Here is a 20998-nt window from a genome sequence, read left to right as displayed (position 1 = left end):
CAAATCACGTAGTTCTCTTGCCTCCTTTGGAGGTCTGGAGAATTTTAGATCGGCTGATCTGGCTTGGATTGAGCTGGACGGAGCGATGGGAGAACGTGCTCACAATTTCATTGGGTGTTATATTCCAAGAACGGTTGCTTGTTTTTATGTGCATCGTCTTTTCAAACCATTATGACTGTCAATGGCCCCTGGCCCTACCATAGATTACTGTTTCTGATGATGACTGATGGATAAATGATTCACATACTTAGCCAAATGTACTTGTTGTAAGTCGCTTTGGATAAAGGCGTCTGCTAAATGTCTAAAATGTAAGATGTAAAAGGTCGGACTACTATGAGTTGCGCTAGCTTGCAACATTGAACAAAATGGAAGAAAACCTGAAGGAAAAACTGAAATCGGTTGTTTTGGAGCCCCGTCCAAGCAAGGTATTTGATGCGTTGCAAAGGAGTCGCTCGTTCCACAGGTTTCCACCCCTGCGTAGCAACTTGCTGCAAAGGATTTCCCCAGGCTTCCCAAACTAGGAAAGCTAGGTCTCAACGGAGTTATGAGATACATCATAGAAATGTCGGAGAGACTTGCCCTGTGTGTGTGTGTGTGTGTGTGTGTGTGTGTCATCGGCAGGACTACGCCGGCCAAGCGTTTGGAGTTAACCACCACAACACCTTGGACCCGTCTCGCTGGTGTGACAGCAGAGCGCAGGCAAAGTATTTCATGTTTACGTTGCCTGTAGACGAGAGACGAAGTCTAATGTGGCTCCATGTTTGGTTGCCAACTGGGCAGAGGCAGCGCATACAAACCCAGAGGAAAAGCACACTCCAGCCCGGCCCCGCCACAGCCCTGCGCTCAAACGCACATCTCTCCCACCATTTAGGGGGTAAGACTGGGCCTGCTGTTTTCCCTGGCTACTAAACAAAACCTCGAATGACCTACTTTCAATCCCTCCACCGCTCCTCCACCCCCACCCCCCTCGGCCCTATTCCCCATCCCCACCCCACCCCCCCTCCGCTCCCCTCCTCCAACTACTGTACACTTTAGCTGGATGGAGATAGAGAGCGTGTGTAGTGTATCGGCCAATCGCGAATCACGACGACCCCTCACATTGATATCGGCTTCCTTTCCAGATGCCCATAGGTTGTGAACGACTCTGTCCCCAAAACCATGGGCCATACTGAGTCATTCCAAAACAAACATCATCATCATCCCAGGATGCTTTGCAATTAAATAAAAACAACCTCTATGGGGGAGACCGATGGTGAATAATCACAAGCAAATGATGCTATCACAGGTCACTATCACAGGTCACTCCAGACAGAAATTCTATTCAATTACTAACAGAATAGTTGCACACACAGAGAGCAACTGGAAACATTTCATAAGACGGCACCGATAATTGCGTTTGGATCTCTCTACAGGAAGTCATTATCATAGATTTCAAGAATATTTTTATCATCCAAGTTAAGAAAGAATTTCCTCTACTGGTTGAGATAATATTTGTGTTGGTGTCAGTGGGAGGACAGAGTGCAGGGCTCGGAGTGAGGTGGTGGGCGGAGTCACTATGGCCTCTGGTGGCCGTCATGGTCAGCGGCCCTGTCAATCAAGTGAAGGATCCAGACGGATGTCCAATCAGCACTGAGCTCCATGCGCTGTTGACGCCTCCCACAAACCGCAGGGCCCAATCGGCTTCTTGTCAAGAGTTCCAGTTAAAACAAACCTGTCTCAATTAACTTGAGTGGAAACATGCCACTCGAGTGGAAACCAAACACACTCCATTGAAACCATGGATTATTGGGAAATGTGGAATATCGCTTTTTCCTGAATGTCTGAATGTCTGGGGTGAATGTCTTGGGACACTAAGGAAGGGGCGAAACCATGTGACCAGGCTGATGTTAGGAGCAGGACCGTCTGGGAAATCACATTTCCTTACAAGCTGTGAAAAAGTGATCCAAAGTCCACACCCCCCGAGAACCCCACCCCCCGCCTCCACCCACCACCCCCCTTCCCCCACCCCCCCTCCACCCCCCAGCTCAGTCATCCAGGGCTGGAATACAGAAGGCTAAAGGAATGTCACTAACCATTAGCACACAGAACCAAGGATATCCCAGCGAGACATGAAGGCTTCCCATTAGATCAGCTGGTAATGACTTTCCTTTATTACGCCGGCGTCGGGGAGGCCGACCTAGCATGGTGAAAACGCTGCTACTTTACAGCGCTAATAGATGCTGGCAGCCTAACTGTGATGATCATAAATGGGGGGAAAATGTCTGTTTATCACATTTTTAAAACTTATTTTCGACTGAAGAACCGTGCCATGAGCGTGGCTCTGCTGGGCAGGGGGGGGGGGGTCGTCAGGGCTTTAGACAGGCTCGCTGGGCAGGGGGGGGGTCATCAGGGCTTTAGACAGGCTCGGAAGGGGAAGAGACAGAAGGATTCCTCTTTGCTCTATTTATTTTTTAAATAAACTGTTTTTATACAGTGAGCATCAATCTGAAGGGCTTTATATAAGACACTTAGGACTGTGGGAGAGGTCTGGGGGGGGAAAGGCAAAGCTACATGCGGACAATATCGGCTAGTCCTTCCATCCGACGATGGACACTCCTTTACATGATTCCTAATAGCATGGCACTGATATAAACACTCATTAGAGTTGAGTCTGTGAGTGCAGTTATTCCTTTGTATACCCCATATGAACGTTGTTCTTGCTTTGCAAGACACACCAAGTTCCGCTTTCATAGATAGGGCTTAAGCCTAGTCCTTAGACTAAATCACACTTCCAATGTAAAATCTCCATTGAAGATGTTTTTCAGTCTAGGATTAGGCTTTAAAGCCTTGTCTGTGACACCGGTCCTAAAAGGGCAAAAATTGCAAATCACACAATGACTTCCTCAGGTTGTTATTGCAAATGGGATCTTGTTCTCAGTCAGGGGGGAAACCTAATACGCATACTATCACCTCTGTTTTAAACAAAAGTCAGTCAGTCATTCATTCAGTCAGACTGTCGTCACAGTCAGTCAGTCATCCAGTCAGGCACGCAGCATCTCCGCCCATGGCCTCAGCATGCGACCGAGGCGCTGCGGAACCTTCCCTGGCGTGTTTGACCCTCGTTAGAAAGGCCAGGGCCAGTGTGAAGGAGGTGATGACTCCTATGGGTCAAGCCTGGGCTTGTTTACCCATCAGGACCACACAGACAAGACAGGGTTCGCGGGAGCATATGCGTGCCATCTGTGTCTCAATTACAAGCACGCTGTTAGCATTGTTCAGCTATTTCACTAGCACCATGGGAGAGCGCAGGCCAGGGTCGAATAGCTTCCTTGTTGTCTGCGTTTAATTCAAAGTGACAGAAGATGTGTGTATATTCTTTATATGGAACAAACGCTTTATGTTGTTATTGTAATATAGTGTACAGTAGAATAGAAAGGTGTTGTCCATAATCCCACAGCCTGTAGTTCAGCGCTGGTCTCACTAGAGGGCCCTAGCTTGGGAGCAGGTGAGGGAGTGGAGCATCTGAGATGTTATCAACATTTTAATCGTCACCACTTCAATATTTCACAAGTTTTCTGCTTGACAGAGTTTCATCTCGTGTTGTCGTCATCGCTATAGGTTGTTTCTAGCAGATACAAGTGAATAAATCATGTGTGAAAGAAAGCCCTAGTGGAAGCTGTTCCCGAGACTCGTTTCAAATAAATGGGGATGTGGAAAATTAATTTATTGCCTGTTTTAGTAACTCGACTCACACGATCCCAACTTTTGCATTCCAGAAACTGACGGACTAAAAAACGCCTGTATAAGATCATCACTGCAGAAAGCTCTCAAATCACTTTGTCACATTTGAGGTCCTGCGTGCGTAGTCAAACTGTGGGTTCAAAGGCATGATATTCTGCTTCTTCCCAGTGAATATTGCAGGCAGTGCCATTACTCCAGCTGAAAGTGAGGCGGCACAATTGTAAGGAAAAGGGAGAAAAAGAAACCAACCTCTAAAAATAACAGATATCATTTTTCATACCACTTCAGCCCAAGAAGTCAACTAGCACCAGTCTAGAGTATAAGGAAGCTTCTCTTTGTGAAGCAGAAATATTAAGACGAGAGTTGTTTTTTGTTTTCTTATGTGCTTTTTTTGGACAGGGACTCTTTTGAAAACAATAGTCTGTGAATGATTAAAAATCAGTCATCTGCAGGCAGATGTTAGCTGGGAGAGATCCTGTAAAATGTAAACCAGAATCATCTACATCAATTTTCTGCCTCGTCGTTCCTCATTTAAAAACAAAGCATCCCTCACAACGTTCCCTCCTCTGATAAACTCTGTCTGTTTTAACATTAACATGACGCATGAAACACTCCCGCAGCAAGACACACTCATCATTACCTGCCCAGCCAGGCAGCTCAAATGAGCACATAAAGTGGACGTCGATTTTTCATTTTCGAGCATCACAGCTTCTGCTGAGGGGGAAGAGAGAGAGGGAGGGGAAAAAAAGGAGAAAAAAGTCGGACTGTACCACAAAGAAAAACAAACAAGCTAACTCCATCGCTAACCAACCTTGAGAGCAGAGGGTATCTTTCAAGTGGCTATACCCGACACTGCTGCCTCACATGTCCCTAACCTCATAGCTGCAGTGGGGGTCACAATGACCCCCTTTGATCAGACAGAAAATCTGTTTTCCATTGAAATGCTCAGCGTAGTCATTGATTTTCCATAGGGAGGCAGCCGTAAATCCAGGAACCTGGCGTTAAGTTGAGTGAGTTAAGCCCCTTTGACCCCTGTAGCTGAACACAGGTATGTGTATGTATCAGTCAGGACATTAAGGACCAAAGCAACTGGGGAATTCCTGAGGTTTTGGGACAGCTTGCTATTTAAAAGGGGAAAAGGCTGAGATGCAAGTGACAAGACATAGGCCCAGAGATAGAGAGAGAGGGGATGAATACAAACCTCAACTTCACATATTATGTGGTAGTAAATGAGAATTATTTGCATATCCGAAATTCTGTTTGAAATAACTTATAGGTGCTGTCAAAACACTTAGGAGATCAGTGAGCTACTAAGCAATGACATCCATGCCATACCCCTAGCTTATCAACAATTGAAGACACCATCCTCAAAACTAAATTGATATATCAAATTATAAAGAGAGAGAGAGAGATCTTCAATTTAAAAATATATTTTAAAAAAAATCACGACACAAAACCACCACTTCACTGCATGTGATATTTGAAAGAGAAATACACTGCTGGGAAAAAAATTAAATTGAAATGTACAATAACAATAAAGGACATGCATCATTGCTTCAGACTGCATATTTATCATATACATTCTTCAGATAAAAAGTAAAAATGCTAGAAATACCAGAGATGTCTATGTATAGATTTATAATCAATTTTCCAAAAGCAAAGTCTGAAGAGATCCATAGGGGGATAGCATACAGTGTTATGTGTGCTGTTGTAGCTGCATGGATATTGTGGGTCACTTCATAATAATGTCAGTGCAGATATCAGTCTCAGAGCCATAGATACAAGCTTCTAAAAACAGCAAACAGAAATGTTTCATCCAAGTCTCAATTATCATAAAAACAAACCTTGATAATAAGATGTATTCTTCCTCAAGTATTACATTATTATTATTGCAGTAAAAAAATAAAATAATAATATTGAGTCTATTATCATTATTGTATTATGATTTAACATAATAATACAATAATAACTGTATTAGTATTAGTATTATTATTGTTATTGTTATTGCATTGTTATATTGTTACTATTTCTCCTGTTACTACAATAGTATCATGTGGTTGAATCAGAATTTGCCATTCATAATCAAATCATAATAATAATAATATAGTTGTTACATAGCCTACTCCAAACTTTAAAAGACAGACAAACAAACAAAAAAAACAACAACAGCAACAACAACATATGACTATCCTACTCCACCGTCCACCACGAGACCCCCAAAATGCACAAAATCAAGCCATGGAACTGGTCAGAAGTCCAAACTGGACACGCAGAGTCCTATACGAGACAAATAAACAGTCCTTACCTGATCCCTCTGAATGCATGGCAGCGAGGTCCTCCGGTGTGACTTGCTGTTGGACTGACTGTGTGCCATGATGTCTGAGGAGATCACAGGACTGGACCTCCTTCGCCTTTTAAACACAGGGATCTCTCCTTCCCTGGCTCCGGTCACGGGAGTACAGCCCTCCCTGTGTGGCCCTGGGCTCGGAAGGAGCTTGTCAGCATACCTCGCCAGTAGGATGCCCAGCACTCCGAGCAGGTATGCCACGTACGGTCTCCAAGTGGCCCGGACTCTGTGCAGGGAGATGAGGGAGACGGTCCGGACCAGGCTGATGCAGACGACCACAGAGATGCCTCGATGCTGCAGCCGCGCTACCATGAGGGGGGCCAGGCAGGCGAGAGAGACCACGACCACGGCCGCTGACGTGAAGGAGAACAGCTGTCCCTCCGTCTGTCCCTCCGTCCCAAAGAGAGACCACAGCGCTGCCTCGCCCAGGTGGCACAGCGTTAGGAGAACAAGGGCGGTTTGGATAAGGACTCCACACCGGATCACGTACAAGCCCACCCAAAAGAAGGCACACACGAGGGTCAATATAGGCGAGATCAGATGCCACCACCAAGTTTGCAACAGCTCCCCTGCGCAGCCTGACGCGAAGTGAACAGGAGACCCGGAGAGTCCGCTGCTGTCCGCGCTGCTGCTGAGTTCACTACTTTTCCAGTCTGCACATTTGACCACCAGAGCGAGAAAGACCGAGAGCGACCCCACACACACCGCGCACCGGAGTCTTTGGGAACTCCAGACTTTCGTCACCCACGACTCACAGCCCTGGTCGCGCCGCAGCGGGAGGACACATGTCTTCACGTAGCCGTTCCGATCGGAGGGTGAAGCCCTGGAGCTTTTCTCATGAGCGCCGCTCCGCACACCGCTGCCACTGTCAGGCTCGACTGGCATCGCCATCACTCACACGGCTGATATGGAAGTCATGCATAAGAGGAGGTCTCTACCTCCAGACGAGCGGGTCATGTCATGGGACAGGGCATGGGTTATTAACGATGCTGAGAGTTGTTGACAGAAGAACCGAACCCCTTTACGCACATATTATTATCATAATAGTGTAACTTAAACAAATAGAGCAAACAAAAATGAATGGTGCATATTTCGTGCACACGAAATGACACTCCGTTTACGCAGATGTTACGCAATACGCACGGGGACCTTCAAGTCTTCACAGATCGTTATCTGCGTTTTCCTTCATGTGCACTGATGAAAGAAGGAAATGCCTCCGAAACAGTATGCAGTGAGCCAGAGTGACAGACCGACTCCAGATCTAGGCCATCGCTGCTTCCTTCACATCAGTCTCACGTCCCGCGGTGCCCCCCTTCTGTGGCGCGCTGTCTCTCGGACTTTGGTGGTCCCGCTTCAGCCCCTTCTCCTTGTGTTTCCTTCAGTAACCTTTCCAAAGCAGGAACCTTTCCAAAGACCTCTCAATTGAAAGAGACTCCGCGTTGTCTTCCGAGGATGAACCGATTCAAATGGCCGTGATGCGCATCGAGTCCCGTTATTCCTTGTGATTTGTGAAAGAGGGGAGATCCAGAGTGTTAGTCATCATCACATCAGCAGCTATGAAACTACCCGTGCGTGAGTGTGTGTGAGTGTGTGAGTGTGTGAGTGTGTGAGTGTGTGAGTGTGTGTGTGTGTGTGTGTGTGTGTGTGAGCGTGTGAGTGTGTGAGTGTGTGAGTGTGTGAGTGTTGGACCTCGGCTCATTCACACCCCCGACAGACTTCACAGTCCACATAGGGAGCAGGGTGTGCAGCGCAGAGCAAACCCCCCAAATTATGAATAACAAATAACTCAGCCTGCACCGTTATAATCTGTCGCTGCTATCTGACTCGGATGGTAATCAGAAAAAAAAATACTTTTGAATAATGTGACAGACACTATGTAGGCCACCCCACCCTGTTGGGTTATGTTGTGTTGCCTGTATGTCGATTGTGCTGACGGTTATACTGTACCTGCAGTGCCTGCATATTTATTGACTGATAGTGCAAAAGAATGGCAGATGGGCCTCATCTAAAATTCCTTAGACTTGACATCAGACACTCTGTGTGAATCCTATTATTTTCTATGAAGGGGATAGGTCATTGGCAAATGAAAAAGTAAATAATACTATATTAAAAACCATCAGTGTTTACATTAATTATTCCAACGTCATGTGTGTATTATCAATGGCGTTTTTATGCCTTTATAACACTTACATTACATTATATTTTTGGGCCAAAGTGACTTACAACAAGTGCATTTGTCTAAAGGAAGTGAATCATCTAGTCATCAGTCATCATAAGAAAAAAAGAATATTTTTTATGAAGGCCAGATTTTGATTAAGGGCTCCGTTTCAAGTTCTCGATTGAGAAAGTGACGCCTTCTCACTGTGAACTCATTACCCCTGAAATTCTCAGAATAGATCCATGATGACCGTCTTGACTCCTCCTCCTCCACCTCCACCAGGAGGTCATTTAAATATTCATCCCACTAAAGTGTCACTGATGATGGGGCACTGCGTCAGTGTGGGAGGCTGACATAAATGTTTCATTACACATATCTTAGGTTAAGTACTATACAGTCTGCCTACTATATCCATGCACATGGTCGCACCTAGAGGCGTGTACAGTACACACACACATGGACACACACACACACGCTAATTATGTTTTTATATATGTAAAGCACTTTGTGACCCCTGGTCTGTGATAGGTGCTATATAAATAAACTTTACTTACTTACTTACTTACACATGCATATGCACACCCATATGCACACACACACACACACACACACACACACATGCATATACAGGCACACACGCGCACACACACACACACGTGCACAAACACACAAAAACACACACGTGGACACACACACACACACGTGCACAAACACACAAAAACACACGTGGACACACACTCATACACTCACACACACACACACACACACTCACTCACGCACACACACACACACACACACACACACACACACACACACACATATGCATAAACACACACATGCATACGCAGGCACACACTCACTCACACACACACACACACACACAAAGCCCAAGAGCTGATTCAACATCTGGACTTCTCACACCATCTTCATAAAATGGTATAGTGAGTTACAGCAGACACTCCACTGGCTGTCAGGCTACAGTATGGTCCTATTTCCAGAGCATAATATTCCAAATTTTTTCCCTGAGATATTCTCGTCTATTTTCAAAACAAAGGGTGGCATATTTAGTAACAGAATCAACGATGTGAAGCTGACACGGTTGTGATGTTGAATATGTTCCTTGAACTTGTGCCTCTACCCATCTCAGTGTTCGACAGCTTAGGTAAACCATTTATAGCCCCGTACTCCAGTGTGTGCTGAGACCAGGGGAGGCTGGCGGGGGCAGAACACCAGGGGAGGCTGGTGGAGGTAGAACACCAGGGGAGGCTGGTGGAGGTAGAACAACAGGGGAGGCTGGGGGAGGTAGAACACCAGGGGAGGCTGGGGGAGGTAGAACACCAGGGGAGGCTGGGGGAGGTAGAACACCAGGGGAGGCTGGGGGAGGTAGAACACCAGGGGAGGCTGGGGGAGGTAGAACACCAGGGGAGGCTGGGGGAGGTAGAACAACAGGGGAGGCTGGTGGAGGTAGAACACCAGGGGAGGCTAGTGGAGGTAGAACACCAGGGGAGGCTGGTGGAGGTAGAACAACAGGGGAGGCTAGTGGAGGTAGAACACCAGGGGAGGCTGGGGGAGGTAGAACACCAGGGGAGGCTGGTGGAGGTAGAACACCAGGGGAGGCTGGTGGAGGTAGAAATCTGAAGATGGGCTCATTGAAATGTATAGGATGGAATGGGGAATGAGTATCATTCATATTCACATTCATATGTGTTTCATACCATTCCTCATTCCATTCTATGCATTACAAATGAGCACCGATTTCTACCTCCACTAGCCTCCCCTGGTGTTCTACCTCCACTAGCCTCCCCTGGTGTTCTACCTCCCCCACCCTCCCCTGGTGTTCTACCTCCACCAGCCTCTCCTGGTGTTCCACCTCCCCCAGCCTCCCCTGGTGTTCTACCTCTACCAGCCTCCCCTGGTGTTCTAACTCCCCCAGCCTCCCCTGGTGTTCTACCTCCCCCAGCCTCCCCTGGTGTTCTACCTCCCCCAGCCTCCCCTGGTGTTCTACCTCCCCCAGCCTCCCCTTGTGTTCTACCTCCCCCAGCCTCTCCTGGTGTTCTACCTCCACCAGCCTCCCCTGGTGTTCTACCTCCCTCAGCCTCCCCTGGTGTTCTACCTCCCCCAGCCTCCCCCTGGTGTTCTACCTCCACCAGCCTCCCCTGGTGTTCTACCTCCCCCAGCCTCCCCTGGTGTTCTACCTCCCCCAGCCTCCCCTGGTGTTCTACCTCCCCCAGCCTCCCCTGGTGTTCTACCTCCACCAGCCTCCCCTGGTGTTCTACCTCCACTAGCCTCCCCTGGTGTTCTACCTCCCCCAGCCTCCCCTGGTGTTCTACCTCCCCCAGCCTCCCCTGGTGTTCTACCTCCACCAGCCTCCCCTGGTGTTCTACCTCCACCAGCCTCCCCTGGTGTTCTACCTCCACCAGCCTCCTCTGGTGTTCTACCTCCACCATCCTCCCCTGGTGTTCTACCTCCACCAGCCTCCCCAGGTTGGGGCTGACCCGCGGTATCTCCCGGGTGTCAACAGTGTTTAGCAGTGTGCTGGGAGGGTACGGACGTGCTAACAGGGTCAGATAGAAGTGGAGGAGGAGGTCATGGCCAGTGGTGTTGAGGGACCTGTCCATCACCTTACAGCACATGTTCACAGTGTGGCAGCTCTTCAAACAAAGGGGTTACAAGAGAGAGAGAGAGAGAGAGAGAGAGAGAGAGAGAGAGAGAGAGAGAGAGAGAGAGAGAGAGAGACAGAGAGAGAGAGAGAGAGGGTCAGAGAGAGAGGAAGGGGGAGAGAGAGAGAGAGAGGGTCAGAGAGAGAGGAAGGGGGAGAGAGAGATAGAGTGAGAGTGGGAGAGAGAGAGAGGGAGAGAGAGAGGGAGAGAGAGAGAGAGGTAGAGAGAGAGAGAGAGAGAGAGAGAGACAGAGAGAGAGAGAGAGAGAGAGGGTCAGAGAGAGAGGAAGGGGGAGAGAGAGAGAGAGAGGGTCAGAGAGAGAGGAAGGGGGAGAGGGGGAGAGAGAGAGATAGAGTGAGAGTGGGAGAGAGAGAGAGGGAGAGAGAGAGGGAGAGAGAGAGGGATAGAGAGAGAGAGATAGAGGGAGAGGGAGGGAGAGAGAGAACGTGTCTGAGTTTAACTTTCCACTGGAAGTGGACTGTATTGATGCCAGAACTGTACAGACACAGATCAGCTCAACCATGGGAACCTGATAGCCCTCTCTCTGATAAACAGTGATAGGAAGACTCTGTATCAAATCCAGCCCTGTGTTCCTAATGCTACTGTTGATCTGAGTCATTTCCCCTGTAAATGTTCACTGACAATAACGTCTGTGATGATAAGTCACTGAGAGGAACGATGTTGAAAACTCAGACATGACATACAGACATACTGTACACATCAATAAGACAAAAAAAAACTATCTTTTGAATATTGTCTTTAAATGACTAAATTATTAAATGATGATTATATAATGATTAAAGCACTTTGAGCTGCAACGTTTGCAGGAAAAGTGCTATACAAATAAATGTTATTATTAATATTATTATTATTATTATTATTAATATTATTATTATTATTATTGTTATTATTATTATTATTATTAGTAGTAGTAGTAGTAGTAGTAGTAGCAGTAGTAGTAGTAGTAGTAGTAGTAGTAGTAGTAGTAGTAGTAGCAGTAGTAGTAGTAGCAGTAGTAGTAGTAGTAGTAGTAGTAGTAGTAGTAGTAGTAGTAGTAGCAGTAGTAGTAGTAGTAGTAGTAGTAGCAGTAGTAGTAGTAGTAGTAGTAGTAGTAGTAGTAGTAGTAGTAGTAGTAGCAGTAGTAGTAGTAGTAGTAGTAGTAGTAGTAGTAGTAGTAGTAGTAGTATAGTAGTAGTAGTAGTAGTAGCAGTAGTAGTAGTAGTAGTAGTAGTAGTAGTAGTAGTAGTAGCAGTAGTAGCAGTAGTAGTAGTAGTAGTAGTAGTAGTAGTAGTAGCAGTAGTAGTAGTAGTAGTAGTAGTAGTAGTAGTAGCAGTAGTAGTAGTAGTAGTAGTAGTAGTAGTAGTAGTAGTAGTAGTAGTAGTAGTAGTAGCAGTAGTAGTAGTAGTAGTAGTAGTAGTAGTAGTAGTAGTAGTAGTAGTAGTAGTAGTAGTAGTAGTAGTAGTAGTAGTAGTAGTAGTAGTAGTAGTATTCATATCATCCCCCATTCTGTTCTCTGTAGTCCAAATGAGGTTAAAGCTCAGATAACCTTGTTGTTATTTGAACCTGGTGGTCATTTGCAGCATGGTACAGCTAACAAGGCTCAGGTTGCAGGTTCAATTCCCACTGAGACCATATACACTGAACAATGTATGCACTCACCGCAATGTAAGTCGCTTTGGATAAAAGTGTCAGCTAAATGGCATATTTCATTATTATTATTATTATTATTATTATTATTATCACCATTAATAACCTCTGGGACCAGGGGTGAGGACAGACGCAGGAACAGACGCAGTAAATCAGAAGTGCCGATAGTGCAGTAGTGCAGTTTGCTTGAGCAATCACCCCCCCCATGTCAGTATGTTCACCCCCCCCCCATGTCAGTATGTTGGCTTGTTGTTGCAGTTACTTTTCATGCACTGTCATGAGTAATAACAAACAATGTTCACTAGTCACTGGTGTATCCATGGGGGGGCCAGGGGTTTTTAGTGCAACTCTGTGTGAGTGTATTCATGACCAGCCAAAACTCGAAAACTCTGCGTGTGTTGATTGTCTTGAAACTGTGCAGTGCCGTCCCTATACACATAATGTGTTACAGACAGGAGTTCAAGCATGGAAAAACAACTTTCATCGTTCATCATGTCAACGAGAGATCCAGGAGAATGTGTTTGCCAGGGGAGGCCGGTGGAGGTAGAAATCGGAGGACGAGCTCATCGCGACGCGTGGAATGGAATCAGGAATGGAAATCAAACCAACGTGTGTGGTCGACACCGGTCCGCGTTCCGTCCCATGCGTTACAATGAGCCCGTCCTCCGATCCTTCTACCTCCACCAGCCTCCCCATTGTGCGCCACTCACTGTCTATGTCATCCCCTCTGTAGGCCAAACAGCTGGACATATCTTCTATTACAGGACATTGATGAGGAATGGGGGGTTGTCAGGTTCACCAGTGGTTCCCAGCAACAACAAGTGAGTCTCAGTCTCCATCTCTCGGCCCCCGAGTCCCTTGGAGATCAGAATCAACCACATACTGTAGTTTCAGCTCTCAACAAGCATTACTCAGTGAGGCACCCAGGACAAGATCATTGTGAAACTCCTATCAATTGTCCTTGCAACATAATCTGGAGGCCATTTACTGTATGAATTACCCATAAGAACTTTTAACGACTGGGGAATGCACACGGACCATCTTACCCTATTTGGCAATGTACATTGTCCATTGTAAAATCACACACACACACACACACACAAAAGAAACAAGCGTTTTGTTTTTCTTTTACGGACGGACCGATCCATCAGACATCTGGCTTGGGTCTTGTTCAGAGGTCAAGAATCCGACCTGCCCTAAAACATGCATCAGCCCTCTGGGGTGGGAAGTGACAGTGGTGATGCAGTTTCAGGAAGTGTTACCGTCCAGCACCTGTTTTGCTTTGCTCCGGCAGATCAGATATCACATGCGGAGCCGGGCCGAGTCTGTTGACAGTTGAACCAGTCTGTTTCCCCTGTGTTGCTGTGGCCTCCATGTACAGTAATGACGCACAACACAACACACCTCTCTGGCCAGGCCTCTGACCTTAGATACTATATTACATCCCTGTTGCAGTCAAACATCACAATAAGACTGATGAGCACTGCTCTCTGTATCGGTAACCTGGGAACCTTAGTGGTTTCATATATTATTATCCAAACACACGGGTTCTGGCGGGTCAGTTTTTTTTAAGGAAAAGTAAGACTTGTAGGTGAGCTTGGAGGATACCCTTAACAAAGAGTGGGGGGGCCAAAGACGTTTCAGAAGTCCAAGATTAAAAGATGGGAGAAGAAGAGAGAGAGAGAGACAGAGAGAGAGAGAGAGAGAGAGACAGAGAGATAGAGAGAGAGCTTTGGAAAGATGGGAGAGAGAGGAAGAGAGAGAGTGTTCGATAGACAAAGAGATAAGAGAGAGAGAAAAAGAGAGTGTGTTAGAGAGACAGACAGATAGAGAGAGGGAGAGAGAGAGAGAGAGACAGAGAGAAGGGCGTAGGGAGTGATGGAAACAAGTTTACACTGTGTTTGACACTTGTGTGCGGAGTGTGAGATCTATGGCAGTGTGTTTACTGGCCCACATGGGCACCTCTTGGCCCGCAGCCAAGTTTCCACTGAGATGCTGGGGACACACCCCTTTCGCTATCTCTCTAGCCCCACCTCTCTGCCCTCTAGCCACACCCCTTTGACTATATAGCTCCACCCCCATTCATTGTCTAACCACAACCCTTTTATTCTCTAATGATCCCATCCCTTTCCATATCTAGTCCCACCGCTTCAGCATTTAACCCTACCCAGTCAAAGCACACACACATCACAAAGGCCACCGTGAGAGAAGAAGCAAAAGCAAAAGAAGAAGAATGTTTTATTTGCAATCCAATTGCCAATCGATTGTTGGAATTTGGTATTTTGCTCAAGGCACAGGGTCAGCCATAGTCGGCGCCCCTGGAGCAATTAGGGGTTAAGTGCCTTGCTCGAGGGCACATGCAGCTCCCTGCAACCTTACGATCGCTAGCCGGCCTCTCTAACCTCAAGGCTACCCGCCCCTCCCCCAGGAATCAACAAGCTTTCATGTTTCTTTAAATGTGGATGAGTCTCATTAGCCTGTGTTTATCTGACTGGATCTGGGGCATGGATGTATTCCACATAGAGAAGCAACGCAAAAAGGTCTATTTAGTGCTTTCACCAAATAGCAGGGATATTCAAAAAGAATAACATTTTGTTTGATTAATGGGTCAGTGATTTCGTCATCTAATTTGGGTGGACGAATATAATCTTTTGTCCATGATCAGATCCTGTGACCGGTAACAGATTCCAGCTATTGCAGACGTCATGTAAAACAACTCCTGTCCTCCCAGAAGTTGTCAGAAATCACAATCCGAACATAAATCCCTTTTTATAATCCACAGAATCATGCTACAAACACACACTACGAAACGAAAAGCTCCCCAGACAAGGCAGACACTGGCTGCAAAGAGAATTTGTAACGATATGGAATACACAGGCGGAAGATGATGGGAGGACAAAACCAATAGTATTGATGTGAGGGTTAATCCCCTGTTGGTTTTTGATGCTGAGCTCATTAAATAAATGTAAAAAAATAAAAAAGAGACATCGGAATATTCTGCTGTTGCAGTGCACTGAAGTCAACTGTAGATGACTGGCCTTTGAAGTCGCTGCCTTCTTGAGCCCACACTGCTGTGCTTAGTGGAACAGCATGTTTACTTCACTCTTCATAGAGACGTTGAAACCCTGACGTTCACTCACTCGACTTGGACTTCAATTGGAAACTGGAGTTTTGTTCTAAGTTGGCAACATTGGCAGGTAAACAAAATACTTTTTAAAACAATTGTAGACAGACAGAGAGACAGAGAGACGGAGAGACGGAGAGACAGAGAGACAGAGAGACAGACACACGCACACACATACATGTCCCTTGACAATTGCATTGTTTACAAACAATGGAGTAAAACACGCGATTGGGGTTCTGATGGGATGAGACAGTTGATCTAAGCTCATGAATCATTTATGTTATATTCTTGAAGAATCAATGGCGTTATATCACCAGGTCTAAAAATAGATGTACCAATTACAGATGTACCCTTTAAATATGACTCATCCAGTAGAAGCCTATTGACCAATGAACACAGATCTATTATCTCTCTCTAAAGTAGACACCAGACCCAGTTTTAGGAAACAGTTACTTTAGAGCATAACATAGCATCATGTCATGTTGCTGTCATGTTTTTATATCATGTTTTCATATCATGTTCTTATATCACTATTTGCACTTCTGGTTAGACGCTAAACTGCATTTCGTTGTCTGGTACTTGTACTCTGCAATGACAATAGAGTTGAATCTAATCTAATCTAATCTAATCTAATCTAGAGACTTCTGAGAAAAAGAAGGGGAAAAAATGGAATTGAATTTTTAAAAAAGGGGTACTTGGTTCACTCTTGGGGGTGAGAGTGCTGCAGGCGGAATAGAGTTGAAACATAGCCTCAGATGAATTATGCAATTCAAACGCCCTGGAAGCAGAAGAACCACGCATTTATTGCATATATTCAGGAGCGTTAGGAAAGTTGCATGTAAGAGTTTTGAATATTTCACATGAATGTCTGAAAGCTGTTAGCTGTTGCCCACTCATACCAGCCCATGTGGCTGTACAGTATGCTGACGGGGAGTTGCTCGCATGTCTTATAGAAGACACACGATACTGTACCTGCTCCGGCTGGTAGGGGTGTAGGTGAACCATAGCAAACTTCAGAAAACAGGTATTAAATGTCTCTGTCTCTCTTGTTCTCCAGAGTGCAGCTTTACTTCCCTAAGCCCTCTCAAATAATGCAAAAATAAAACTGTATATCACGATTTGACACACCAGGCAGCGCAATGTAATTGGTCTGTGTTTATTCAAGCGCTGCCAGGAAAAACACTGGCCGTCCACCTTGTGTGTGAGAGGGCCAGCACACAAAAGTCAGCTTTCATATGGCACTTGGACCAAGGGAGAGAGGCCAAGAGAGCTGACTGCTCACTTTCAGTTTTTCTACGTCAGTTTACATGTTTTCATAAACACAAGGAATGCTGTTGAGAGGGCAGGCCTTGAAACATATCCTTAGGCCCTGCTATTCACTTCGCTGGGAAAACCGGGGTCATGGATGGAGTACAGTACACCACTGCACCCTTTACCTAAGGCGAACAGGAAGGGGGTGAGGGGGCAGCCTGTTCCCAAAGCATAATCACAAACACACAAACAAACAAACAAACAAACAAACTAGCAAACGAACCAGGACTGCAGGGTATAGTCTCGTTTAGAGTTCGTCCACTGAGCTGGTAACATTATTTCTCAGCATCCCAGGGAGACTTCAGAACCGTGCGTATGTCTGACAAACTGCCTCCACTTAGATGAGAGAGAGAGAGATCCCCATTATGCAGGTGTGAGATTCCTACAGCTCAACACAAGTCAAGGGCCTCCACCTAATATGTTGAAATAGCAGATAAGAGGAAGGCTGATGGAGGTCGAAATCAGAGTTTGATACCATTCCTCGTTCCGTTCCATGCATTACAATGAGCCCTGTGCTCTACATACTCTGTGGCAGATCAGGGGAGGCCGGTGGGAGGTCGGAATCGGAGGACGTGTGTTTGATACCATTCGTCAGTCCACTCCATGTGTTACAATGAGCCCTGGAGACTCCACATACTCTGTTGAAATAGCAGAAGATGTTATAGATGACATTAGATTCACCTTTGTTGTCATCGCAGAGTACAAGTACTATACAACGAAATGCAGTTTAGCATCCAACCAAAAGTGCAAATAGTGATATAAGATCACAACATAAATAGAACAAGAATGGTAGTGATAGGTAACTACGCAATATACAGTATGTGCAGAGGTAGTGTTGTAAACATCAGTTCAGTTTAGAGGTATTTACAGTTATGGGCTATATACAGTTAGCTAGCGCTATGTACAGTGAGGTAGCATGTTGCTACTCAATGCAACACCCCCAGCTGCAGCTTGTAGTTCGTTCACTGTTACGTTTCTTTTGTCTGATCAGCCAGAGACACAACCCAGACAGTCTATTCACTTGACTTCACGTGTAGGATGCTCTCTTGGTGCATGGAATGTCTTTGGCAGGGAGGACTTCCCATTCTAGACAGTCTGGAGGGCTTCCCGTGGCCTAAGAGAGACGCTTCATGGACTGTAACAGCAGTCCTGAAATGGCTGTAACACGGTATGAGAGTTAAATGGAATAGTTTATTAGAATGTTTGTGGGACCGGACAACGGTGCTCGGAAACCGGTGCATCGACCGAAATAATGTAGCTGGTCAGCACTCCAAAAATAGATTCAAGGTTTATTTTTAGTCGCTGTGACGCACTCGAATAAGAGATATTCCCTTCAGGCATAAGTAGGCAAACATTAACAGCCTAAGCCTACGCGTACTAAGTCAGTGTCGTTAGTGTTTTTATCTGCAGTGTAGCTACAAAGAGCATCTTCGGGAGGAGATGGTGATGACACTGACGAAGGCTTAGGCCGAAACATTTGTCTACCTATCACAGAATTAAATTAAGACTGCTCCAAATGAACCTTAAATCTCTTATTCGAGTGCGTCACAGCTACAATAGTGATTAGGATAGAGTCAAAGTGCTTACATGCTGGGAGTCTCTGGCGCATTTGTAGGTACAACTACTGAGGAACTGATGGCTACCATTGGCTGTAAGAAGCCACCTGTCTCCCAGGTCTTTGACCTGGTTGGTTGGTCAAACAAGGTCATTGTTAAGTGGGATCCTGTGGATTAACTCCACATCAGCTCATTGAAGTTAAGATTTAAAATGGTTAAGGTACGGGTTAAAATGAGGGTGAGGTAAGGGTTATAGTTTGGGTTAGGGTTAGGTAAGCGATAGCATTAGGGTTAGGGTAAGGGTTAGGGTTAGGGTAAGCGGTTAGGGTTTGGGTTTAGGGTCGTGTCATCCCAAGGGTCCCACTTAGCGTCTTCCACGGTGGCACTGGCAAGACCAGCGCATACTTCCTGTTCCTGTCCTACCTCTGCTTCCTCGACGGCGTGTGCGTCTACGGTCGCTGGACTTCGTCTCTTCTCTCTCTGTGACAGCTCCGTTTCTCTCTCTTTAAACTTTTTTTTATTTGGGAGAAGAACCTTTTAAGCCGCCGTGCATCCTCCTGGCCCGACCGTTTATCCTGGTTGCCATCACAAAGTGTGGCGCCGACACATGTCAGGTCAAAGTGCCAAAGTGCAGAAGAGGAAGTGATCCATATACTGAGTGGTCCCCCTCAAGAGGAGGCAGCTCGAAGGAATCCATGTTACAAACCCCCACCCTGTTCTATCATTTACATGTTATGGGGAAACACCTACATCATCGATATTCTAAACAGAGACTTTTAAGGCAACAATGTTCTGTCCTTTAACGGAGAATAATACGGTACCTCCACCATGCACCTTTCTCTCTGTTCGTCAACTGGGGGGCCTAAAAATATCCCCATTAGGGAACAGTGTGAAGACAGTTGTGCAGATGGACACACACACGCACGCACACACACACACACACACACACACACACACACACACACAAAAGCCTTATTTAGTCTTCCCCGTGGCGGTTTGACGTCATTTAATTGAGGAAAGGCTGTCTTAAGTAAACTGACGAAAAATGCAAAAACCTCTAACAGCTCCCACTTGCCATTCTGTTAAGCCAGACCATTGTAAACTTGAGGCATAAGTCACACAGGATCCCCGTTGCTCGAAGTCAATCAAAACACAGGCTAGCATTCGCCGGGTACAGTATGTGCTAGAGGTTTCGTTTCAACACGAAACAACCTCCAAAGCCCATTAATCATTTACCTCATAACTTGGGAATGAAATTTGCATCATTTAAAATATGGTCTCCTGCTCAATCTCTAGCACGTATTCAAAATTCTGATATACAGAAAGCCATTGTGTAATCAGAAAATATGAAAGATTCGGCTTTCACGCCTGATAAAATGTACCATTTACATACTTAAATATTTTGGCTGTTTGAAAAAAGCAGTCTACTTTAGCTCCCCTGGTAGCAGCAGGCCTGCACAGAGAGAGAGAGAGATGAAACTACATAACCATGCTGAACTAATCCACACAGAGCTCTTCCAGGTTGTTATTTTACCATCATCAGATCTTTCATAATGCCCCCTCTTCTGAATCAAATCTCATCCCACTGCTCTACCTCTCCAGAGCAATAAAGGATGGAACATTTATATCAAAAGTAGATGATCCTCCATTGGGCTGAAGAAGGAGATATCACATGACATTCAGGCACTAACGCCTGACAATGACACCACACTGCAATTATTATTTACAGCAGTGGAGGCTGGTGGAGGCTGTTGGGGGCAGAAATCGGAGGACAGGCTCATTGTAATAAATGCAATGGAATTCCACCTCCACCAGCCTCCACTGCCTTGCAGTTTATGAAACTATCCTTTATCTCATTATTAAGTTTGCTCATTGGAAAACCCCAGGTGTTTTTATAAATATATATTCATATTTTTTGGGAATCCAAGCATTTGCCGGCCCAAAACCTACAAGGCACAGAACCTCCAAGACATTTAAGGAGTTTTGGCCAACACACAAACTCACGGTGGTGACAATGCAAACACTTCACTCACTTGTTGAAACCTCTCTTCCTATCCGTGTTTCCTAGAAGTGTTTTCTTAATACTCACGTGTCAAGCCAATTTCTCCAAATTGGCCAACTATTCAGCATGAAAATATTTACTTGATTGCTATGGAAATCGAAGCGAAAATAATACCATCACTCAATAACAACTCAACACACCACTTGACTGTTGGGATTAATGTTCTGTATGAATGCTTTCCTCAGTGCTGTTTTGCTAATAAGGCGACCAAGATCTTTCTGAGATTCAATCTGTTTGAACTTGAAAATGTGTTACCGTAAACCCACAGTATTACCACACATTAATAGAACAGAAAATATTACATATATTACATATAACAACAATAGTACGACGTGCGGGCATTGGGACAAGGCCGTTTCCCCACAGATATTTGCCATTGTTCTTGGCAGTATGCAGCAGAGGATGTCAGTGTT

The 20998-nt window shown here is 45.7% G+C and overlaps 1 protein-coding gene across 1 annotated transcript in view; it reads right to left on the bottom strand.

Annotated features, from left to right (window-relative positions):
* Window positions 1-6958, bottom strand: part of LOC308169793 (cGMP-inhibited 3',5'-cyclic phosphodiesterase 3A-like) — a gene marked incomplete at both ends in the record, with an annotated part of 130385 nt that extends 123427 nt beyond the window's left edge. Inside the window, one exon of the mRNA XM_080544540.1 lies at window positions 6026-6958. Within this exon, the coding sequence (XP_080400666.1) occupies window positions 6026-6958 (933 nt within the window). The remainder of the gene's footprint in view (window positions 1-6025) is intronic.
* Window positions 6959-20998: the final 14040 nt, after the last annotated feature.

This window comes from Nansenia antarctica (assembly GCF_963989245.1).
Source record: "Nansenia antarctica genome assembly, chromosome: 14".
In the NCBI taxonomy this organism is placed as follows: domain Eukaryota; kingdom Metazoa; phylum Chordata; class Actinopteri; order Argentiniformes; family Microstomatidae; genus Nansenia; species Nansenia antarctica.
This window is presented reverse-complemented; position numbering and strand designations above follow the sequence as displayed.